At 35.5% G+C, this 20,113-nt stretch overlaps 1 protein-coding gene across 1 annotated transcript; it reads left to right on the forward strand.

Moving 5' to 3' along the window:
- Window positions 1–2,146: 2,146 nt before the first annotated feature.
- Window positions 2,147–20,090, forward strand: ATP1B3 (ATPase Na+/K+ transporting subunit beta 3; the record flags this gene model as incomplete). The annotated part of the gene is made up of 7 exons (XM_029084059.1): window positions 2,147–2,275; window positions 6,864–6,971; window positions 8,632–8,819; window positions 9,541–9,591; window positions 10,123–10,149; window positions 15,049–15,135; window positions 19,004–20,090. Coding segments are annotated over 7 exons (761 nt in total), but the record flags the coding sequence as incomplete, so codon positions are not given.
- Between the last annotated feature and the right edge of the window lie 23 nt (window positions 20,091–20,113).

Here is a 20,113-nt window from a genome sequence, read left to right on the forward strand (position 1 = left end):
CAACTAGATAAATTGTGTTGCAAAATTTTGGTTTTGACATTTTTCCTTGTGTGATAGTTTTAGCATCAAAGACAGAGAGACTCGAAGGGTTTGGTGTGGCACGGTGTTCTGCAGCGATTGAATTGAGTTGCACGTTACATGTGGTAGCTGTACTTTTCTTGGAATAAATGTGTAGGGTGGCTTTCCGCTGTTACTTGGGTACACCTTGTTTCCTGACAAGAAATCCAGTGTTATGTGGAGTTGTTTTGGCAGAGCTTCTTGACAGGTTATGGCTTGTTCACTGTGATTAGCTTAGGATAATTAATACTAATGGGCTCACAAAGAGCAGCTTACTCAGCTGTTGGAAGTTGCAGAGGGGTTTTTTGTTGTTTGTTTTTTTTCTTCTTTGTAATGTGGCAAGTAGCGTAAATGAGGCAGTTTAGTCTGGCGGTCAGTGTTCTGCAGCAGTGCATTTACAAGTTATATTAAAATAAAGATTAAGGATTATCTGTATGTGTGTGCATGCAGGTGTGCTTTGCTGGTGTGGGAGAGGTCAGTGGAATTTTGGGGCTGTGAACAGAAACAGTCTTTGGAGCCTTGTTACCGCTGCAGCCCCCGCGGGTGTGATGTTGCTGGGAGGGACAGGGACGCCCGAGGGGCTGTTCACACTGCAGTTTCCACCACAGTCAGTCACTGTTGTTTAGGCACTGGGGTCCCTCTCGTTTCCCCAGTACCTGGGCTGCCTCTGTGGGCATGAGGGCTCCCCAGGGCCTGCCTAGGGGTGGCAGTTCTGCTCCGCTGCAGCCCTTGGCAGGGGAGGGGGTCCCCAGCAGCCCCCTTCCCCGCTGGAGCAGAGAGGCTGTGTGGGTGGGTAGGCACCATTGCCTCGACTGAGGGAGCTGTAGCAGGCTTGGGGCAGCTCTTCAGGGTGCTTCAAAATGGGGTCCAAGGGCAGTATTGCAGATGTTATGGTAGAATTGGCCCAAAGCAGAACTATACTTGGGACCACATCTGCTTAGAAGTGCACAACAGTGTTGCCCCTCAGTAATAAACAAGTGGGGAGGGATTTTTTTTAATTTGTTTTTTACCCAGTGAAGTTAGGCATAATCTTTTGGAAATTAAAATACAGATGTATTCTGAAATAGCTCAATGAAAAATATTTCCCTGACTTTCTTGCTTTTATGCTAATTGTCAGGGGAGGTGCTTGTCTTGTCTTAAATGTCAGACTTTGTTTTCTGTTCCATTGCAACTGATTGATGAATATCTTGGTCACTTGATGGGAAGTGTACTTTTTAGACAGCTTGATGAAAGTGTATTCAAGAACTGATTCACTTGTACGGATCAACGTGAGAGCTGGCCAAAGGTTTCGTAAGGGATGTTTTGTTTTTGTGATACCTAAAATACATTGAGTATTAATCAGAAGATTGTTGCTCTGGTTTGGATCCAGTTAAAGCAAATTTCTGTTGTGCCAAATACAGATGCCACTTCCATAGCAGCCTTTGTTGATTAGGATTTCTACTGTTTGTTTTTGTATGCTCTTTTTAGCTTCCAAGTAGCTTCTAAATAGCCTTAGAAATAGTTGATAGTAGATGTCTAGCTGTCTTGTTCATTTTAGAGTAAGCTTGTTCTTGTGTTCATATACTTTGCTACTTCTAATCACTGTGTTGTATCTTACATCTCAAATAATCAAATGTCAGTGGTAGAACATTGCATGATTGTTTTGGTATGCTTTTCTTGACCTGAGTTATATCTCCTTGGCTTCATGATAGCAGCCTTATAGCTAGAATATTTTATAAAAATTGAATTTGCATCATCATTCAGTTATGTTTTTGAATTAGAAAGGTTTTGAAGATGGCTCTCTGTGCTTTCCTTTGTAGCCCAAAGAGTGGGTTTTAGTGCTTCTCTCCTAAAAATAGAGATGCCAGAATGCTCTGCAAATTTTAAGAGCCAGAAAGTATGAAGAAAACTATTTTACACACATTATTCTGCACTGGGCAATGCATATGTATGCTAGAGGCATATTGATTTATAACTACAATTAAGAGTGGCAAGGGATTGGCGGGGGACAACCAAAACCAAACATATTGCATATTTCCTGTTTTTATTTTCAAAATAGGTAATGGAATTAGCTGAAATGAAAATACTAATTTTAACTTTTTCTTTACAGGTTTGATCTTACTATTCTATCTCGTATTTTATGGCTTCCTAGCAGCACTCTTCACATTCACAATGTGGGTTATGCTTCAGACACTGAGCAGCGATATACCAAAATATCGTGACCGGATTTCTAGTCCAGGTAACAGTGTATTTATTTTTTTCATAAACCTCTGTCTGGATTAACAGTGAAGTTTCATTTGAGAGTTTGTTTGAAGTATGAACTGCCTATGGGAAACAGTGTTTATTATTCAATTACTTACAGATTTCAAAGGCAAAACTTGGTGTGAGGCAAGTTATATACATGTATAGTATAAATTCAGTCAGTAGCTTTTTGTGCATATGGGCTAATTTTTGCTGTTTTTTCTCTAAGTTCTTTCCAGTTGAATTTGTCATGTATGTAGACCACAATTTTACCTGCACATCCACACAACATGCTGTTGTAGAAGTGGAATTATCATTTAATCAGATTGCTTTAAACGTACTATAAACCAGATCTCTTGGATCAGATGGAGGGCCACCTGTGATTAGTATTTGATACTTTGAAGAAAGTACAGAAAGGCTGTACTGTGGGGATGATCTGCTCGAGAGCGTGTAAGGACTATGAAGGGAAGGCATTTCCAGAGTTTTCACTGTAGTATTAGATAGCTTTCAACTGACACAGAATGTCTGTGGATTCCAGGGGCTGTTGACCTATTTTGTAGGGATCCACTGAAGGGAGAAGGTCCCGTTTTATGATGAAGCTAAGTCCACATAACATGTAGCTGGCACTAAAAGTGGTGTGTTGCTTCCTGGAATTACTGTTGGCTGGTTCAAGGAGCTATATGACACGAAAAAAAACCTGTACAGGTGAAAATGTATAATAGTGATTGTCTTTTTGCCCTTCTTCCCCCCCCCCCCCCTTTTTTTTTTTTTTTTTTAAGATTGGTTTAAATGTATCACAAAAATCTATAATTATAGGCTCTATTGTAGTATATCTCCGTATTGGAAAAAATAAGGATTTTCACTCTGAAAGATTTAAAAGATGCTTCTGCATACTTTTAACTACACCAAAGAGATAAATGTTTTCTAGTTATTGTTTCTGGAGAATGTCTAAATATTTGCTTTGTATATGCAACTTAAATGATTGGAGCACCTGCAAATTTTATAAGATAACTTAAGTTTTATAAAAACTTAGTTTAGGGACCAAATTTATGTTTAAAACATAATAAAACTAAATGGCTATGCAATATTATAATTTTGGTGGAAGTTAGACAAATTATTTTTTAAAATATTTTTTCATTTTTTTGAACTCCAAACCCTTAAAATTAACCAGCATCTTGCAGCTGCATCAACACTTAAATTGGTACATTAGTTGGTACATGTTGCCATTGGGCCAATGTGATAAACAGATTTCTGAACAGAATTTGTTTCGATGTAGTGTTCAGGCCTTCTCTAACATGTGTCCCCTTCTTGTAAGGGATTCTTGAGGATTTGTTCTGTTTTTTCAAGCTAAGAATAGGCTAAATGCTGCAGAGAAGAATAATAGTAATAATAAAAAGACCTGCTTGGTTAAAAAAAAAATAAAATAAAAAGGAGAAAAAAAGAGTTAAAAGGTGGTTTAGTTGACCATTTCTCTCCATTTCCCTTGTGGTAGCCAGAACATTGGTAGTGGATGGAGCTGTGACTTAATACTGGACTTGAGTGACATTTTTTCTCTTGTGCCTCTTGCAGTTCAGGATATTAATTTTCCTTTGTTTTGAAATAAGTCATAAGGGATTTTTTTTTTTTTTAAAGTATGTATGCCACAATTAGTTTTTAACTTCAGAATTCCTATAACATTTCTGAATTAAATTTTTAAATTAATGATGTCTTTAATTACTCATAAATAAAAGTTAATAAAATTGCTTATTTCTGTTTTAATGTTTCTCTTTAACTCTGTCATTTTTCACTTGCAGTGAAACATGTCATGTTCCTGGCTGTAAAACTTTAAATTATAAAAAAAATTCTACACACAAAATCTGGATGACGTAGGTCAAAGGTTTTACTCTTCTGTTAAACATTCTTGGAAATCTCACAATTGATTGATTTTATAATTGATATATCACAATTGATTGATTTTGTAATTGATATCTGACTTGCATTGTACACTGGGATGTAATAGTATCAATCAAATCTGGATGATTTAAAAACTTATTTATTTTTTTTTTTTAAATCCCTCTCAGAATTGGAGGATAATGTAGTCTCTGTTACAATCTTAGATGTGATCCTATGGTGAAGCTGCTAATTCTGATCCTCTAAAAGAGCCCAGATCCTACATCTCTCACAGTCTATGCATCAGTCCTTCTTCAAAGAGCTTTTTTCTGTAGAATTTACACCATAGTCTCTAGACAGACTGATCCACTGGAATTGGAGCAGTCCCTTCCTCTTAAGACGTTTTTGAAATCTCTTCAAATTATTGTTTCATTCATTGATGACTAGTTTAGATACTTTGTCATATTCACTTTGAAAAACAGAATCTAAGTCCTTCATTAACAGCGTAATTCTATAGATAATAGCAATCTCTCCTCCCCTAAAACCTCTTAGTGTGTAAAACCCTTTCAGGGATTTTTCAGCCTTGTTACTAATTATCTTGCATTTTGTTGAATCTCAGTTCAGTGTGGAGGCCAGAAGATGACTGTAGTGGTGCAAAGCAATTTGCAGTCAAAAATGGTATTTGTAGTTTTATATGGACTGTCAGTCATTTACGCATTTAGTTGTCGCTTGCCTGGAAATAATTTAACTGCTGCTAATGCAGAAAGGAGAATGTATGATTTATTGGAAATCCTACAAAAAAGGTAGAGTAAAAAAGCATTAAATTATATCTGGGTTTTTTTAGAATCTAAAAGATGTTTGTCTATGATAAATTTCTAGTATATACCTTTATTATTTCCCAGTTTAAAGTATTTGTAGTAATTTCCGCCTTCGGATGAGAAACTTGGTCATTTCTATAGGTAAATCCTTAATAGACCTAGGCTGCTTAATTGCACTTCCTATATGCTTTCCAAAAGCTTACTGTGATTGATTCACTACAGTGATGTTGAGAATCCAACATTAAAACAACTTACCTGACTTTATCTTCCCACTGTAGTCTTATCTTCTTAAATGTTTATTTTGAATAAAGAAGGCCTGATTTTATTTTTAGTTTTTAATTTTGAGAGATGAGTTTTGTTTTCTGCCTTAAATTTTATTCATTTGGGAACCTAGTTTTGATTAGTTTTGTCAAAGGATAGGACACTATCTGGCATTCTAAGCTGATACAATTAGTTACTGCTGTAATTGCACTTCTTCCCTTATGCCAAGTTTGACATTGATCAAACCGTGTTAGTATTCTAATTTACAAGAAAACTAATCTAATAAAAATAGGGGTTTTTTTGTTTTTTCTCTTTTGTGGAACTGCAATGTCAGTTTGCAGCTATACTTGAAGAGACAGATGCATGGACACTGTTAATCACAACAGCAGGGTTTTTATCTATTCTAATTATTGAAAATAAATAAGAATTACCTTAAGGTAGTGTGAATAAAGCAATCAATCATACACCTTTTTTGAACAGATTTAATCTCTTCTGCAATACCTTGTGGTGTAGTGCTATTTCTTCTGCTACTGAAGCTGTGACGAATAGTATTAGGTATCCATGTTACTGACAACTCCTGATGGTACAGGGCCGTATGTATTAGCAGAGAGTGTGCCTTTTGCTTTCACCTGCTACAAAAAAAATCCCTAAGATTTAACTCTGTCCCTTTCTTTACCCATATCCTGGGAAGAAGGACAGTTCACCCTCTGCCAAGGGCCCAAACTCCATGTCAGTGTCTGCCTTTTCCATCCTTCAGCGCAAAGCTGGACTTCAGCATTCAGTAATCTGTGTCCTCGTTTCTCCTGCCGGTCCTGGCTCCCTGGCTGTAGATTGTTCCTGTTCCAGTACCCTCAGGCAGCAGCTGAAGGACGCCAGCCGTTGGCCCCCACTGCAACAGCCCAGGGAACCCCCACCGCTGCCGTGGCTGGGGCTGGCAGCCAGTGCTGGCAGCCTGGGAGGCAGCTCCGGAGTGTTTGTAGTTACCACAGCCTGACTAAGGCGTACCCCTCGCAAGTGATGTGTGTGCAGTGGTTTAATAAAGTTTGTGTTCTCCATGAAACAGATGACGTCTAAACTTTCTGTTTGAGGAGGATAGAACTAACAACTAACTTGGTTTGTCCGTTTTGTTTGGGAAATCTTTCAAGCCATCTTCATGCATTGTAAAGTTTTTAAAAATATTTTGTTTCTTGCGGGTTTTTGCGAGATTAGTACAATTGTAGCTTCACATTATATCGCCTAAAGCTTTGAAGCATAGCTTTAACTGGAGGTTTTCTGGGTGTGGTTTTGGGTATTTTTTCAATTATTTTTGTTTAATTTGCTGAATATGGAAAGTGGGAAGCGAATCAGTAAAATTATTTGATTGAAAGTGATTGAGTTGCTGATTTTGCTATTCCTAATCAATTGGGTTTGGTTTTTGAATTACAGTTATACATTGGATTTAATTAATTAATGTAATGTCGATACTGATAACTGTCTTAAAACACAAACTACCTTCCAGTACTGTGGAATACAGGGGTAACATTGATATTTCTTTACAGATAGGTATTTTCCAATTTATGGATATGATTTTTGAGTAGATTAGAGTGCTGTAGGGAAGAGAAGTTGTCTAGTTCTTTACTTGTATTTTTTCTTTTTAAGGACTTATGATTTCACCAAAGCCAGACACTGCACTGGAATTTTACTTTAACAAGAGTGATGCCCAGTCATATGCAGAATATGTTTCTACACTTAGAAAATTTCTTGAATGTAAGTAAGTTACTTACAATTGCCCAAGTAATTCAGGAGTCTTAGTGCTAAGTACCTCAGTTTCCTTTTTTGCTCATAGTTACCAATTGCTATGAAAACTGACATAAATTCAGGTTTACTCTAGACATGTGTGTTATTAAAGTACATACTGTACAGGAAAAGGTAAGTATCAGTACCTATACTGGACAGGGAACCTGAGCATGAGGAATACTGGATTACATAATGGAGGGTTTTGGGGCCTAGTCCAGTGTTTTGGTGACATGTTGTTCAAATACTACAAGATGTCAAGATGTAGAAATTACATATGCCAAAAGAATTCAGTGTAAGGTTACATAAGTCATGTATTTGGAGACAAAGTTTATCAAGATTTGACTGATGAGTTTTCATCTAAATGGCTTGGTAACTGGGTGACAAAAACTTCAGTGTTTACCTGTTGAAAAAAATGAGGCACACAAAAATTAAATAAATTGCAGTTTATTCATTTTCACTCTGATACACAGTATTTATGGAAAGAAATAGTAAAACATTGAATTTAGAATATGGAGAAAGGGTAACGAAAGACAAGACTGAAGGATGCCAAAATTACTAGTTTTAAGTCATACGTTAGCTTGTATAAGTGCCTGTATGTACACTTAATCTAGAAATGCAGAAATCAATTTAATATACTAGTAAGTTTAACCCCTCAAAAGTTGTAAGTCAGCATTGAAGAGGTACTGTAAAATCTCACATGTGTGCATGAGTTGCTTTGTTAGCTACGCGAGCTGTGTTTGAATCAATCTGGATCCATGGTTTTGGTGCCTATTAAAGCTTCTGCCAAGAGTTCCTAGGAGGAATGCTACATTTCATGATTGCTACTCTCCTGCAGTTCAGTGGGTTTTGAACTCTCACATGGAGGATGAACTTTCATTACCCTTTTTCCATTTTACTTTGTTTATGCTTATCTGGTGGTGGAGTGTGAGGGAGGAGAACAAAACTGCAAAACGTGTTAAATGTGAATAGATGAACGTTTGTGACAGTGTGATCTGTGCACTTGTGAAACACAAAAAAGTGAGAAACTTGGGATGTTAGTATAACATCAGTTATATTACTTGATGTAAATGTAGAGGCAATTTAATATTAGTTGTTAAAATATTATAACATCAGTTATATTACTTGATGTAAGTAGATATAACTTGATATCAGTTATATTACTTGATGTAAACGTAGAGGCAATTTAATATTAGTTGTTAAAATACTTGAAGCTTTCCTGTGTGTTTATAAAAGAAACATGTGCAAAGGGAGAAGTGGTTTAGCTTCCAGGTAAAAACTTGATTGTTTATATTTTAATACATTATTAGTTTAGAATACATAATTAGTTTACAATTAGATTATGTACAGAAATTAATGAAGTTGTGATTATTGACATGATTCAAAAAGCAAGACAGCATTATTTCTTTTGTAATGTTCCTTTTCTTTCTTCCAAGTACAGTGCCACTTCTTGATAGGCTTTGAAAAAGTAAGTGTGTTAAGATGGATATGAGAGACATAGTGCTCTGAAAATAGTCCTTTAAGAAAACTAGACAAGTAGCAACTAAAAATTAGATGTTTATATAGGCTTCTGCAATTTTTGGCTACTTGTATGCTTTATACCATTGATTTACAAGCTATTTCTGTTTCATAGCATATGATGATTCAAAGCAATCCCAAAACATAAACTGTACACCAGGAAGGATTTTTGATCAGAATGATGTTGCTGTTAAAAAGGCATGTCGATTTAACCTCTCCGAGCTTGGACAGTGCTCTGGAAAAGAAGATAAGACCTTTGGCTATTCTAAAGGAGCTCCCTGTGTGCTTGTGAAAGTGAACAGAGTAAGTGCCTGCTTCTTTTTTAATTCTTAGTATTAAGTGCTCCCAACTACCACAGTATGAAAAATGACTATAGAAAAGGACTGAAATACATATTCAGTTTGCTTCTCAAGATATTTGCATTTCTGGAATAATGTAATTTACTGAAATGTCCAGCAATTTGTGTGTTTCAGAGAGTAAAGCAAAGTTAACTTTTTGAGCATTTTAATACTTACAAGTATTGGCTTTGATTACTTGCATCAGATATCTGAAAACCCTGTTTTAAGGAGTACAGTGCTCTTTGGTTTTGCTTACTGTTCTATAACAGATTCTAAAACATTGTGCAGGTAAAGTGTCTGCATTCTAGAAATATAATTAGAATCATGCATTCTGTAACGCCTAAACTGTGAAAGGTGATGAAAATTTTACTGACTGAATAAGTATTTGACTTTTCAGCGATATTATACGTTACTTGAACTGCTAATTGATTTGGACTATTAATGTTACATGCTGAATGTAAAGTAAGAAAATAGTTACAGTGGCCACAGAACAGACTATTTGAGCTTTAACAAAACAGTGCTTTAAATCTTAGTCCTAGTCTAAAATTGTGCTTCATGTAAAAATGCTACTAGATAGATTTGCTGCCTGTATGAACTCTGTTGTATTAAGTGGGGGGAAAGTTCAAATTCAGTTTGTAAAACTGTAAAGGGGAAGAAAGTCTATAAATATTTTAACTTTTCTTTAGATAATTGGATTAAAGCCTGAAGGGGAACCACGTATACAGTGTACATCTAAGGTCAGTTCTGAATGTAAGAAATAAATGTGTAACTAATTTTCCTTGTGATTAGGATGAAAAGTGAAGTAATATACTGTGTCAGAACATTTACTTCACTCCCTTTCTTGTTAGACTTTGGGTTTTTTTTGTTTTCATCTTATTGTATGTCTAGTTTAGTTTTAGTGTATTTAATTTATTTGGTGTGCTTATAAAATACTTTCTTGTTCTTTCATCTTTAGATGACTTGGTTTAGAGTCAGAAAGTGCATACATGTAGTTTGTGGTCATATTTATTTATGTTTATTTATTTATTTATTGTGAGTTGTGTTTTGTTTTCCCATTTCATAACCTGTATTTTTGTTTTTTCTCCATGCTGCAAGTGCACCTTAGACAATTTTATAAATGATGGGTAAGACACAGTGTGAAAACTAATGTTACCATTTGAGTCAAAGTTGCCTTTAAATCAAGTATAGACTAATAATAATGGCTAATGGATGCGTATTTGTTGTGTACCAGTGGATTTACACAGAATGTTTTATGGCAACTGTCCTAGACTGCTTGGGGAGAAGTGAAAGCCTTGGTAAGATAGTAGCTTGAGCAAGAAATGGGCTTATGGCTTTTATATTGAGGTGACTGATAAAAATGTAGGCTGGGAAATTTCAGTAATAGCAAATAAATACTGTAAGAGTTCCTGCCTTCATCCTAGGTACCTGTGGTATGCTTAAATTTTAATACTTGATTTTTGTGGAGTCTTTGAAAGTTTTGATATCCCTATGGCAGTCTGTTGCAAGTAAAGGTGATTTCTTCTCTTATTTGAGACTAATTTCTTTGTGTCTGTGCTTAAAACGTTGTTCTGTTGGAGGACTTATTTGTTTCTTTAGAATAAAGCAATTAAGTTCCTTCTAGTTTTACTAGTACTCTTTCTTCTTTGACTTCACTCGTTTATAATTTTTCATAATGTGGTATCCCAAACTGGACAGAAGTTTGCCTCTAGCTGAGGTATTGTTCATGACAGACTTTTTTTTCCCTCTGTCATCACATTAGAAGTAGTAACGTCTCTTGAGGTGAATTTGCTGTTTGTAATACATTGAGTCTTTATTTTAATTGTTTTACTACTTAGATCTTTCTTTTGGTTATTTCCCAGTCTGTATTTGTATATGTGATTTCTTGAAGCTCAGAGCTTTGAATTTCATGTTGCTATTTTTGGGCCCCCCCTGTATAATTTTTCATGATCATTTAAATAGGATCATGTTCTCTGAAGTGTTTTGAACTGCTTATGGCTTGGTGCCATCAATGAATGAACTTCCTTTTACATCTCGTGAGTCCTTACTGAGAACACTGAATAGGGTCCAGGACAGTCATCTTAATTTCCACCTGAAATGCCTTGTGAGGTGTTGAGGACTAAGTTCAAGTGATTTATAAAATATTGATGGTAATCTTATTTTCTGATGATTGTATTTCTTCAGCTTTCTTATATGGATGCTCTATGAGACAGTGGTAAAAGCTTTATTAAGCAAATCACAGATGATACTTTTTCTTATCCTCTTAGCTGATTTCACTAGCAAAAGAATGTTTGGTAACAGCTTGGTTGATCCTGGTGGGTTTTTTTGCTATTTTACCTTTTGAAATACTTAAGTTGTATGTTATGGTATATATTTTCTTGCAACCTCTTTCTTTGAGTATGAAGTACTGCTTTTTACTACATCCAGTTAGAATTTCTCTGATCTACACAAGTGTGGTGTTTTTAAATTTGAAGATTATTAATCTTGTTAGTTCTTCAGTGACTTCTGGGAAAAGTATTTGTCAGGCTTTGCCACTTTGAATACATCTGTTTTATCTTAAGTTAGCCTATTTTTGCCCTAGCTCATAATGATTTACCTGCTTAGGAAAGCTTAAATATTGGTTACAATTAATTCTTCTCTGTAGACAACAAATCAGCAGCAACTATTTTCATTTTCTCCTTTTGTCTATGCTTTTTTCTAGAACTTCTTTCTGTTATGCCCCCTGCTTATTGAAATTCTTACTTTAAACTGTTCTTTACATCAGTTTATGAGGCCTTGTTTCCAATTCATTTTTTTCTTTGACTCTTCAGGACATGAGTGGTGTGTAATGGCCTCTTCCTCTTCTGTAGTGGATAAGGTGAATGCTTACCTGGAAATAATAACTTGTGGCTCTTCTAGATCTTGTTGATGTAAGGGTGTGAATTGTGACCCTCTTGTTTGCACACTGGAAAGGTGGAGGAGGATAGCCAATAGGCTTTTGTGCATTTTGCAGATTAATTTGTAATCGTATTGCATTTGCCACTGTATTTGAATGTTCCCTAAATACTGTTTCATAACAGAAGTTGGAGTATAGTGGTCATTTGTACTTGTCTATTGCTTCTCTTATTCAGGGTGTTTACCTAGTCTTTAAGTAACTGATGTGTTCTGTTGCAGTGTTTTGTGTTGTTTGGTTCTTTTTCCTTCTGTGTGGCTGTCAGCAGATGTGGATTAAAAGAATTCAGGGTGTACTGCAAAGTTCACCCCAGGTGACACGCATTTCTGAAAATAAACCCCGTGCTGGATATTTGCTTCACAGAATGCATGAGCATATTTGTGCAGTTCATAGCACAAGTGCAACTTACTAGTAATTTTAAATTTCACATCAAAAATCTTTAACATCTGAGTGAAAAAGATGGATTTTGCTTAGGAAGTGATTTAATTTAGCAGAGCAGAAATCCTGCTATCATGTTCTCTTCATTGTAGAGCAGACTTTTTTTTTTTTTTTAAACTATTTTCTTTCCCCTTCATCTGTGTTTTTCAATATTTCTTGTTCTTTACACTTAGAATTTTACATGTATTGAAAGCAATTTGGAGAAGTGTCTGTCTGGACTTAACACAATCTCACTTTTAAATGGAAAAAAAAAAAATTAAGAGGACAAGTCTCAAATACAAAATAAGGTTAATAGCTTCTGTCTGCGCATCCTGCCAGTCATTGCTACTTGAAATGTCATTGAAGTTTTTAATTTCATTTCATTATGAAAAATTTTCTGTTCTTCAAGTGTTCTACTGTGAGGCGATTCTTCTTTCTTCTCCCTGCACTTTTCCTATGGGATTTTTTTAAAATAGAAAAATTTTAGATAGATCTGTGATTTCAAAGTCGGCACACTTCATAGATGGGGCTGCTCCTCCCTTGCCCCCACATAGTGGTAGTTGTCATCACTGTAATTTCTCTAATTAGTGAAGTGTTTGCAGTGTCACACTCTAATTACAGATGGTTCTTCCTCTTGCACCCTGGAGGAACTGTCCTGATGTAGTCTTGAGGATCTCCACAAAGAGAAACAAGCCAAAAAAAGAATTGTGTTTCCAAGAAGTTTGAAGATCAACATTTTAGGTCTTTGGGGCTGGAGGTGTGCAATTTCATGTGCACTGGAACATCTTGCAGCAGTATTCCTTTAAGTTAAAACTACTTTTACTGAAAACTAGTAATTTTATGCATGATATTTTATTTTAACTACAGAAAAGAAAAATAGCCTTAATTCCAAAATATATATATTGATGCTGTTTAGTGACCATCTTGACTTTGTATTAGGTATCGCTTTCTAGTTTAGAAGAATGGCTGTTTGAATGAGACTGCATGCCTTGCTATTGTCAACATACTCAGCATCTGAGTTACCTTGCTTTTTGTGACAGAAATCTTAGGTGTTTTACAGTTTCTACTAATGGATACTGCTCTTTATCTTGTGCAATAATACCATTGCTTCTTCTCAAATGGTTACAGACCAGTTCTTTCCTTGGGTGTTTGTAAATTATTTTAACATCTGCAGAATTATTCTTTGTAAGACACAGTTTTAATAAAGACCCAGTAAGTGAGGTGGCAGTCTGTCTGTCCAGCTAAGTGGTCTGATTTTTGGATTAACTGTGTGCCTGCAACTCTTTGTGGAAATTGTAAATGGTAAGCAGAAAAAGTGACACTCACTAATGGACTGATTCTTGAAGCTCTCCAGCAAACACAGATTGTTTAGGTGTAGCTTTTCTTTTTTCTTTTTTTTTTTTTTTAATTGTGTAGCAATACTAATTAGGATTAATTAATTGTTAAAGAAAACCCCAAACCCCACAGCATTTGCATGAAACAAGCAGTTGCATGTCCCAGAACCTCTCTGCTGTTGCACTGGTAGTCTAATGCGTATATATTTCTGATTGCATGCATGCCTTGTGTTTAGCTGCTCCAGAAGGCTCTTCTCCTATTTATCTTTTTTATGTTATTCTGTATTCTGATTTTTTTAACCATTGTTTCAGAAATATATTTAAAAAATTAGTGTTTTCAACTTTAAATAAAATAAAAAATAATGGTGAAAAGCAACACTTTTCTACTTAGTAATTAAATTTGCTAGCTCAAGGTCCAAAATCCTTAATAAACATATATTGAAGAATTGCAATAATTTAGACTGCAAAGGAACAAGAATGTGGCCATATCCTAAACAATATTGTATGTTCTTTTTAGGAGACGAGGAAAAGGTATTCTTGAGCTGTGGTTTATTCTTTACTATTTTTTTATATTTCTGTTCCTGTTTTGCTTAGTTCTATTACTGCAGTTGTTTTCTGAACTTTGTAGTGTATCTTTCTTAAACTGTTGTATAGGGTAGTATGGAAAAAACAATGAAAGTTACTAATGCACTTTAAACTTGTGGATTACACTGAACAAACAGTGATGTTCTGAAGATACATTTAGCATTTTGCAGGGGGCGTGGGGGGAGTGTTTTAGTGGCACTTCCCTTTATCATGGTAATAAGTTTACCTTATTATAGAAAGTCACATTAGATGTGGGCATTTACTAGTGGTTTGAACTTGAGATAGTTTGACATCCTGCCAGGATAAACAATCCGGAGGAATGTTATAGAGAGAGAGATGTGTCTCTGTATTGCTGTATTGACAGCCTGTGTCTGGGACAGCTCAATCATATATTTGTATTCTGTATACCTTACAGATTAGGTGACTCCTTATGTTTGGAGTAGTATACTGTTGCAGGGAGGTGGCTATAGCTCTTTGTGAAGGGTTATATTGTTCCAAATTTGAGAGGCTTAAAAACTTGACTTTAAACAGATATTAATCTTTAAGTTAAATACAGATGTGCTGTTGCTTCACCAGAATATACAGGCTTGCTTATGGGTACTTGGAATCTTTGCTTATCCTTGCAATGAATATCCTCTTTTCCCCCATTCCCTTTTCTTTGACTCATAAGGGAGATATGAAGGCAAGCTGTTTTGACTTGATCACTAATTTAAATACTACTGTTAACAATCCTTACTGTAGCAGATGTGTGCAGCATGTAACTGTTTGCCAAAAATAAATCTATTTTGGAAGTTACTCTAAGACTTTGGAGCTCAGTTGCCTTTTTTTAGGGATCTTGTACTTTATCATTGGGTTATAATTCTAATTTTGTATTCATTTTTATGCAAGCAGATGTTAACTTTTAATTTTGTTGCTGTCTCCAATGACAGGAAGAAGGCATGGTTGAGATAAATTATTTTCCTTCTGAAGGCTTTATTGACTTAATGTACTTTCCATACTATGGGAAAAGCTTGCATGTAAGTATGCCTTAATGATGGTCTTCATTTTGTAAATGTTTTGTTTCTGTTTATGTGAACAATTACTAGTATCAGGTAGATTCTGAAGTTTTAACTTTGCAGTGAGGTACTCATAAGGAATATTACATATGCAGAAATTTCACAGGGCTTGATGAGATTAGAGATGTGCTTTAGCAGACACAAGGAAATAAACTGGGCATTGTCTTAATGAAGAAGAGGCTGCATAATAGCAGTATTAAGGGCATCTCCTGCTTTTTGGTCACTGATATCTTTTGGAATCTTTTTGAATGCAGGGAGAGGCAGGAAAAGTGAACTGGTTCTTTGGGTTACGATACAGTTTCTAATAATTAATCCTTGGTGTTTATGTACAGGATATTAAGTTTATCATTCCTTATGGTATTGTCAATTATATTTCCTTGTGGCTCTGCAGTGATGTTTTCTATTTGCTCTGTCTTATGAAGAAGCACTTCAAGGAAGCAGATTTTTTAATTATTGTTGTTTTATTTTTAATTTTAAAAAAAGTTCTTATCTTTGTTTTTCTTTACTTGCTCCATCTGTCCTCCTTGTACTCTGAAATAAATTTTATTTATCTAATTGAAGAACACTTAAGTTTTAAAAAAACCCAAAGCTCACTACTTTATGGACATAGAATATGTAGAGTTAAAATTCCAATTTCTTTTCAAACTTGAATTTAGTTATTTTTGTCTTTTCTTCCATCACTTTGTGATAACTACATGCAGCAAATCCATACCTTCTATCAAATATAAAATTATATTGCCTCTTATTTACCAAGTTACTTAGTCTAATAAACATCTTCACTGTTCACCATTGAAGATAAAAGTACTTCTAAAAAAATCTGTTATATCCATAGTATACCAGAGTAGTTGTTTGTAATTTCCCCCAAGGTATTTTTGTACTAAATTATTTCTTTAACAGTTATTTTTCCTGTGTATTCTATAATTCCTTGCAGCAATTCACGTAACCATTTTTTTATCTTCACGTGGCTTTTATTAATGAGGAAGAAGTTTGCTTTTCTACGTTTGTTTTCATGTTACTTATGAGTAGTTCTGTGTTTTCCATTTTGTTGCAGACTTTTTGAATTGGTAAACTAACCATTTTCTTAGACATACAAGGTTAGAGAAAGCACTCCACCTGTGCTTCCAACAGGCAGAGTCAGTACATACTCTGTCTCCTTCTTGGAATGAAAGAATAAGGAAAGAGGACACTGCTTCCCTAAGAAATGCAAAACACAGCATCAGTAGACCTTGAGATGTCAGGAGGTAGTTTGTACCAAAGGCAGGGTGAAGAACTTTCCTGACTAAATTCCTGTCTTGCTTCTGTACTGATGGAAAAGGAAAGATTATGAAAGGAGGGTAATGAAGTCAGGTGAAGCTCAGTGCTATTCCTTGCTTGACTTAGGTGATTAAGAAAAAACTTTTTTTTTTAAATTAACTTTAAACTTTTTTTGTAGTTTTTGGTTCAATGTCCTTTCATGTTCACTTTGTCATGTGGAATAAGGGCTGTGGTTTGAGGGATTCTTGATTATGTGAGGCTCAATTCTCATAACATTAGTATAATGTGAAAAAGAAGAGGCAGTAAGAAGAGTTGGGAGAGGTTGAGGTATTTGACTAGATCTCAAGAGACTGGATTGATTTCTTGTCTATAGAACAGAATTTCTATATCAGTTTGGAATTGTTGAATTACTTTATTCTGTAAAGAAGTTAAGAGGACTCAACTAATCTTGCTGCTCTTACGCTAAGGTAGGAGCCATAACAGTACTAATACCTACAGTTTTATTGTCCAGAATGGTTGTCTTTTGCTGTTCAGCACAATGAACCCAGCTCCCTGACCTTAGGGAACGTTACCTTTTTTAGATGATCTGCAGTGCTTTCTGAGGATGCTGATTCTCTTCCCGCCTCCCCCCAGATTTTACATTGAGTAAAAGTCCATTCTGGTATCATCTGTCTTCAGAACATCATAGAAATTTGTGTACCTGTTTCAAAAATCTTCTCAATGAGAAGACTTCTCTTAGGAAACACAGGAATTTTGTTTCTGATTTTTGGAAAACTCAGTTAGTGCCTCAAATGTGGTATCACCCTTACAACCGGAGGATTTTGAGGGTGCCTTCCTTAGCTGCATTTCCTCCTCCTGGTTGGAAGTTTATAGGAGCACAGGAAAATATCTGATCTAGTAAAATCACCATCCAAGGAAAGTAGTTATTTCAATCTACTTCTGACTAGTACTTTACACTAAAGATTTTATCACATAAGCTTCCATGCCATCATTCTTTGTAAATGAGACTGAAGTATGCTGTAGTGCTTTCTTTGGTAGAGAAGTAGAGAAGATAGCCTAAAAATAACAGAAATGTATTAAGAAGTCTCTTAAGTTAATGGAAAAAAAAATCTAACCCAAAATTTTGTTCAATTAAAATGTAAGGCTTACACTTATCATAGAACCATAGAATGTTGTGAGTTAGAAGGGACCCACAAGGATCATCGAGTCCAACTCTTGCCCTAGCATAGGATAATCCCAAGATTCAGACCATGTGTCTGAGGGCCTTGTCCAAATGCTTCTGGAATATTGTCAGGCCTGGTGCCATGACCACCTCCCTGGGGAGCCTGTTCCAGTGCTCCACCACCCTCTGGGTGAAGAACCTTTTCCTGATGTCCAACCTAAACCTCCACTGGCACATCTTCCTGCCATTTCCTGTGGTCCTATTGTTGGTTACCAGAGAGAAGAGATCAGCACCCTCTTCCCCTTGTGAGAAAGTTCTAGACCGTGATGAGATCTCCTCTCAGTCTACTCTTCTCCAGGCTGAACAACCCAAGCGACTTCAGCCTCTCCTCATATGGCTTCCCCACTAAGCCCTTCACCAATTCAGTGGCCTCCTCTGGACACTCTCCAGTAGCTTTAGATCCTTTTTATACTGTGGCTCCCAAACTACCCCCAGTACTGGAGGTGAGGCCGCAGTAATGTCATATTTAGTCCACTGGCTTATATTAATTTTTACCAAGAAAATAAATATTTTTGCTTAATCAGCAGTTAGCAGTATTGACCTAAAAACTATAAATAGATTATTAAATACTTTATGAATACTGGATAAAATGCTGCTTTAACAGTCTATAATAAATAAGCTCTTATTTAATTAATAGATACTTTATAAGAGAATTCAAGTTGTCCTAATTGAATTGGACTTTGAGAAATAATATTGGGTTGATGAAAGAAAAATTAATTCTGCATTTGTTCTTAAATTTTAATTTTTGTTGTAGGGAATGGAGTCAAGAATTGTAATTGTTCCACCAAGTATGATTGACCAGGATACTGTCAAAATGTTCAAGGAAAGGTTTCTGTGTAAAGCTATCAAACAGATAACACATTTCAGAATGGATTCTTGCTGAACCAGTAAATGGGATAGGGTGGAAGGGAAGCTAGTTTACTAGTATTTGTTGAATCATGCTTTTGTCAAGAAACACTTAAATTAATAGATTAATTTAAAAACAAACAAACAAAAACCTAAACCAAACAGAAGAGACAATGGAAAGGATAGGAGGCTGTTTCAGAGGCTGTTTCAAGTAGAAGTTTCTAGAAAAATTGGACCCAATGTAATAGAAAGGGATAACGTCATATGCCTCTTGAAGATACTATCTATGACTTAAAGTATGTTGAATGTATTAGTTAAGAAATAGTATGAAGAATGTATACATGACTAACTTGGAAAAAAAAAAAATCTTACCAAAGTCAGATTGGGGCTTTGAAACTTTGGGTCTTAATTAGCTTTTTTCTTAAGTGTTCTGGTGGATTAAGTGTTAATTTAAATGTTAACTTACTCTGGTATCTCAAATATTTTCCCCATCTTTCTGTTTACTAGGCTCACTATTTACAGCCTCTAGTGGCTGTTCAACTAGCAATTAACTCCAACAGTACCAAAGAAGAAATAGCAATTGAGTGTAAGATCCTGGGCTCACCTAATTTAAAAAATGAAGATGATCGTGACAAGTTTCTGGGACGAATTGCCTTCAAAGTTCAGATGACTGAATAGCAGGAGTAAAAAATTCTCCACAAAGTAAACGTTGTGTTGTCTGTTTTGTATCAGCTGGACATGCCATTCTAGGATATGTGACCACCTTGGAGAATGTTAAGGTGGTTTATGGCGTTCAGGGTAGCATAATAATATGCTTCCAAATTGTATGTTTAAAATCCCTCAAAATAAATGCCTATCCTGCTTCTGCCTGCCCCCTTGGAACAGTGTACAGACTATAGTTATGTCATAGGGACCTGTAAATAGCTGTTTTCAAACACATAATAATGGTGACCTTTGTCCTCTTCTAAAATGTGGTTTTATCCCGCAAGTGAGTGTCTCAAGCTTAATGTGCTGTGCTATGTAAATATTGTATTGATTTAACACTGGTTTAACTGTCATATCTCAATGCTGACACAGTTCTAGGGATAAATAATAAATGGTACCTGATTGACATAGTGATTTTTTTTGTAAGAGTAAACACCTCCAACGTAAATTGTGTGTATGGGAGTGGGTGGGTGGATGGACGGCTGAGTGGAGATGCCTTAAATTGTAGACTGGGTGGTGTGGGAGAATTGGAATGGATTTTAAGAGTTGGTATGGATTTCTGAAAGTTAGTGCTCAACTAGTACTTTCCTGTGCTTGTCACTGTGCAAGTATTGTGTACATGTAATGCTTGGTTTAAAGTTTGGTATTCTAGCTGAGGAATTGAATCTTTCTTCGTGTTGTTATTTGCTTGCGATATGTGGCGCACAAATAAAATCTATACAATATTTTAAAACTTTTTAGTTCAGAAATATCAATATAAAACAATTTAAATTGTTTAGGGTCCTAATAACAGTTTTACAACAGAGCTGCTTGAAAGAAACGGCCTCACTATTGTGGGAATAGGCTTTCATTTTCCAATTTAAAAATTTCCTGGAGAACCTCTGTTAAAAAAAGAAAAAAGAAAAAAAAAAA

This window comes from Antrostomus carolinensis, unplaced genomic scaffold (genome assembly GCF_000700745.2).
Source record: "Antrostomus carolinensis isolate BGI_N321 unplaced genomic scaffold, ASM70074v2 scaffold27503, whole genome shotgun sequence".
Taxonomy (NCBI): Eukaryota; Metazoa; Chordata; class Aves; order Caprimulgiformes; family Caprimulgidae; genus Antrostomus; species Antrostomus carolinensis.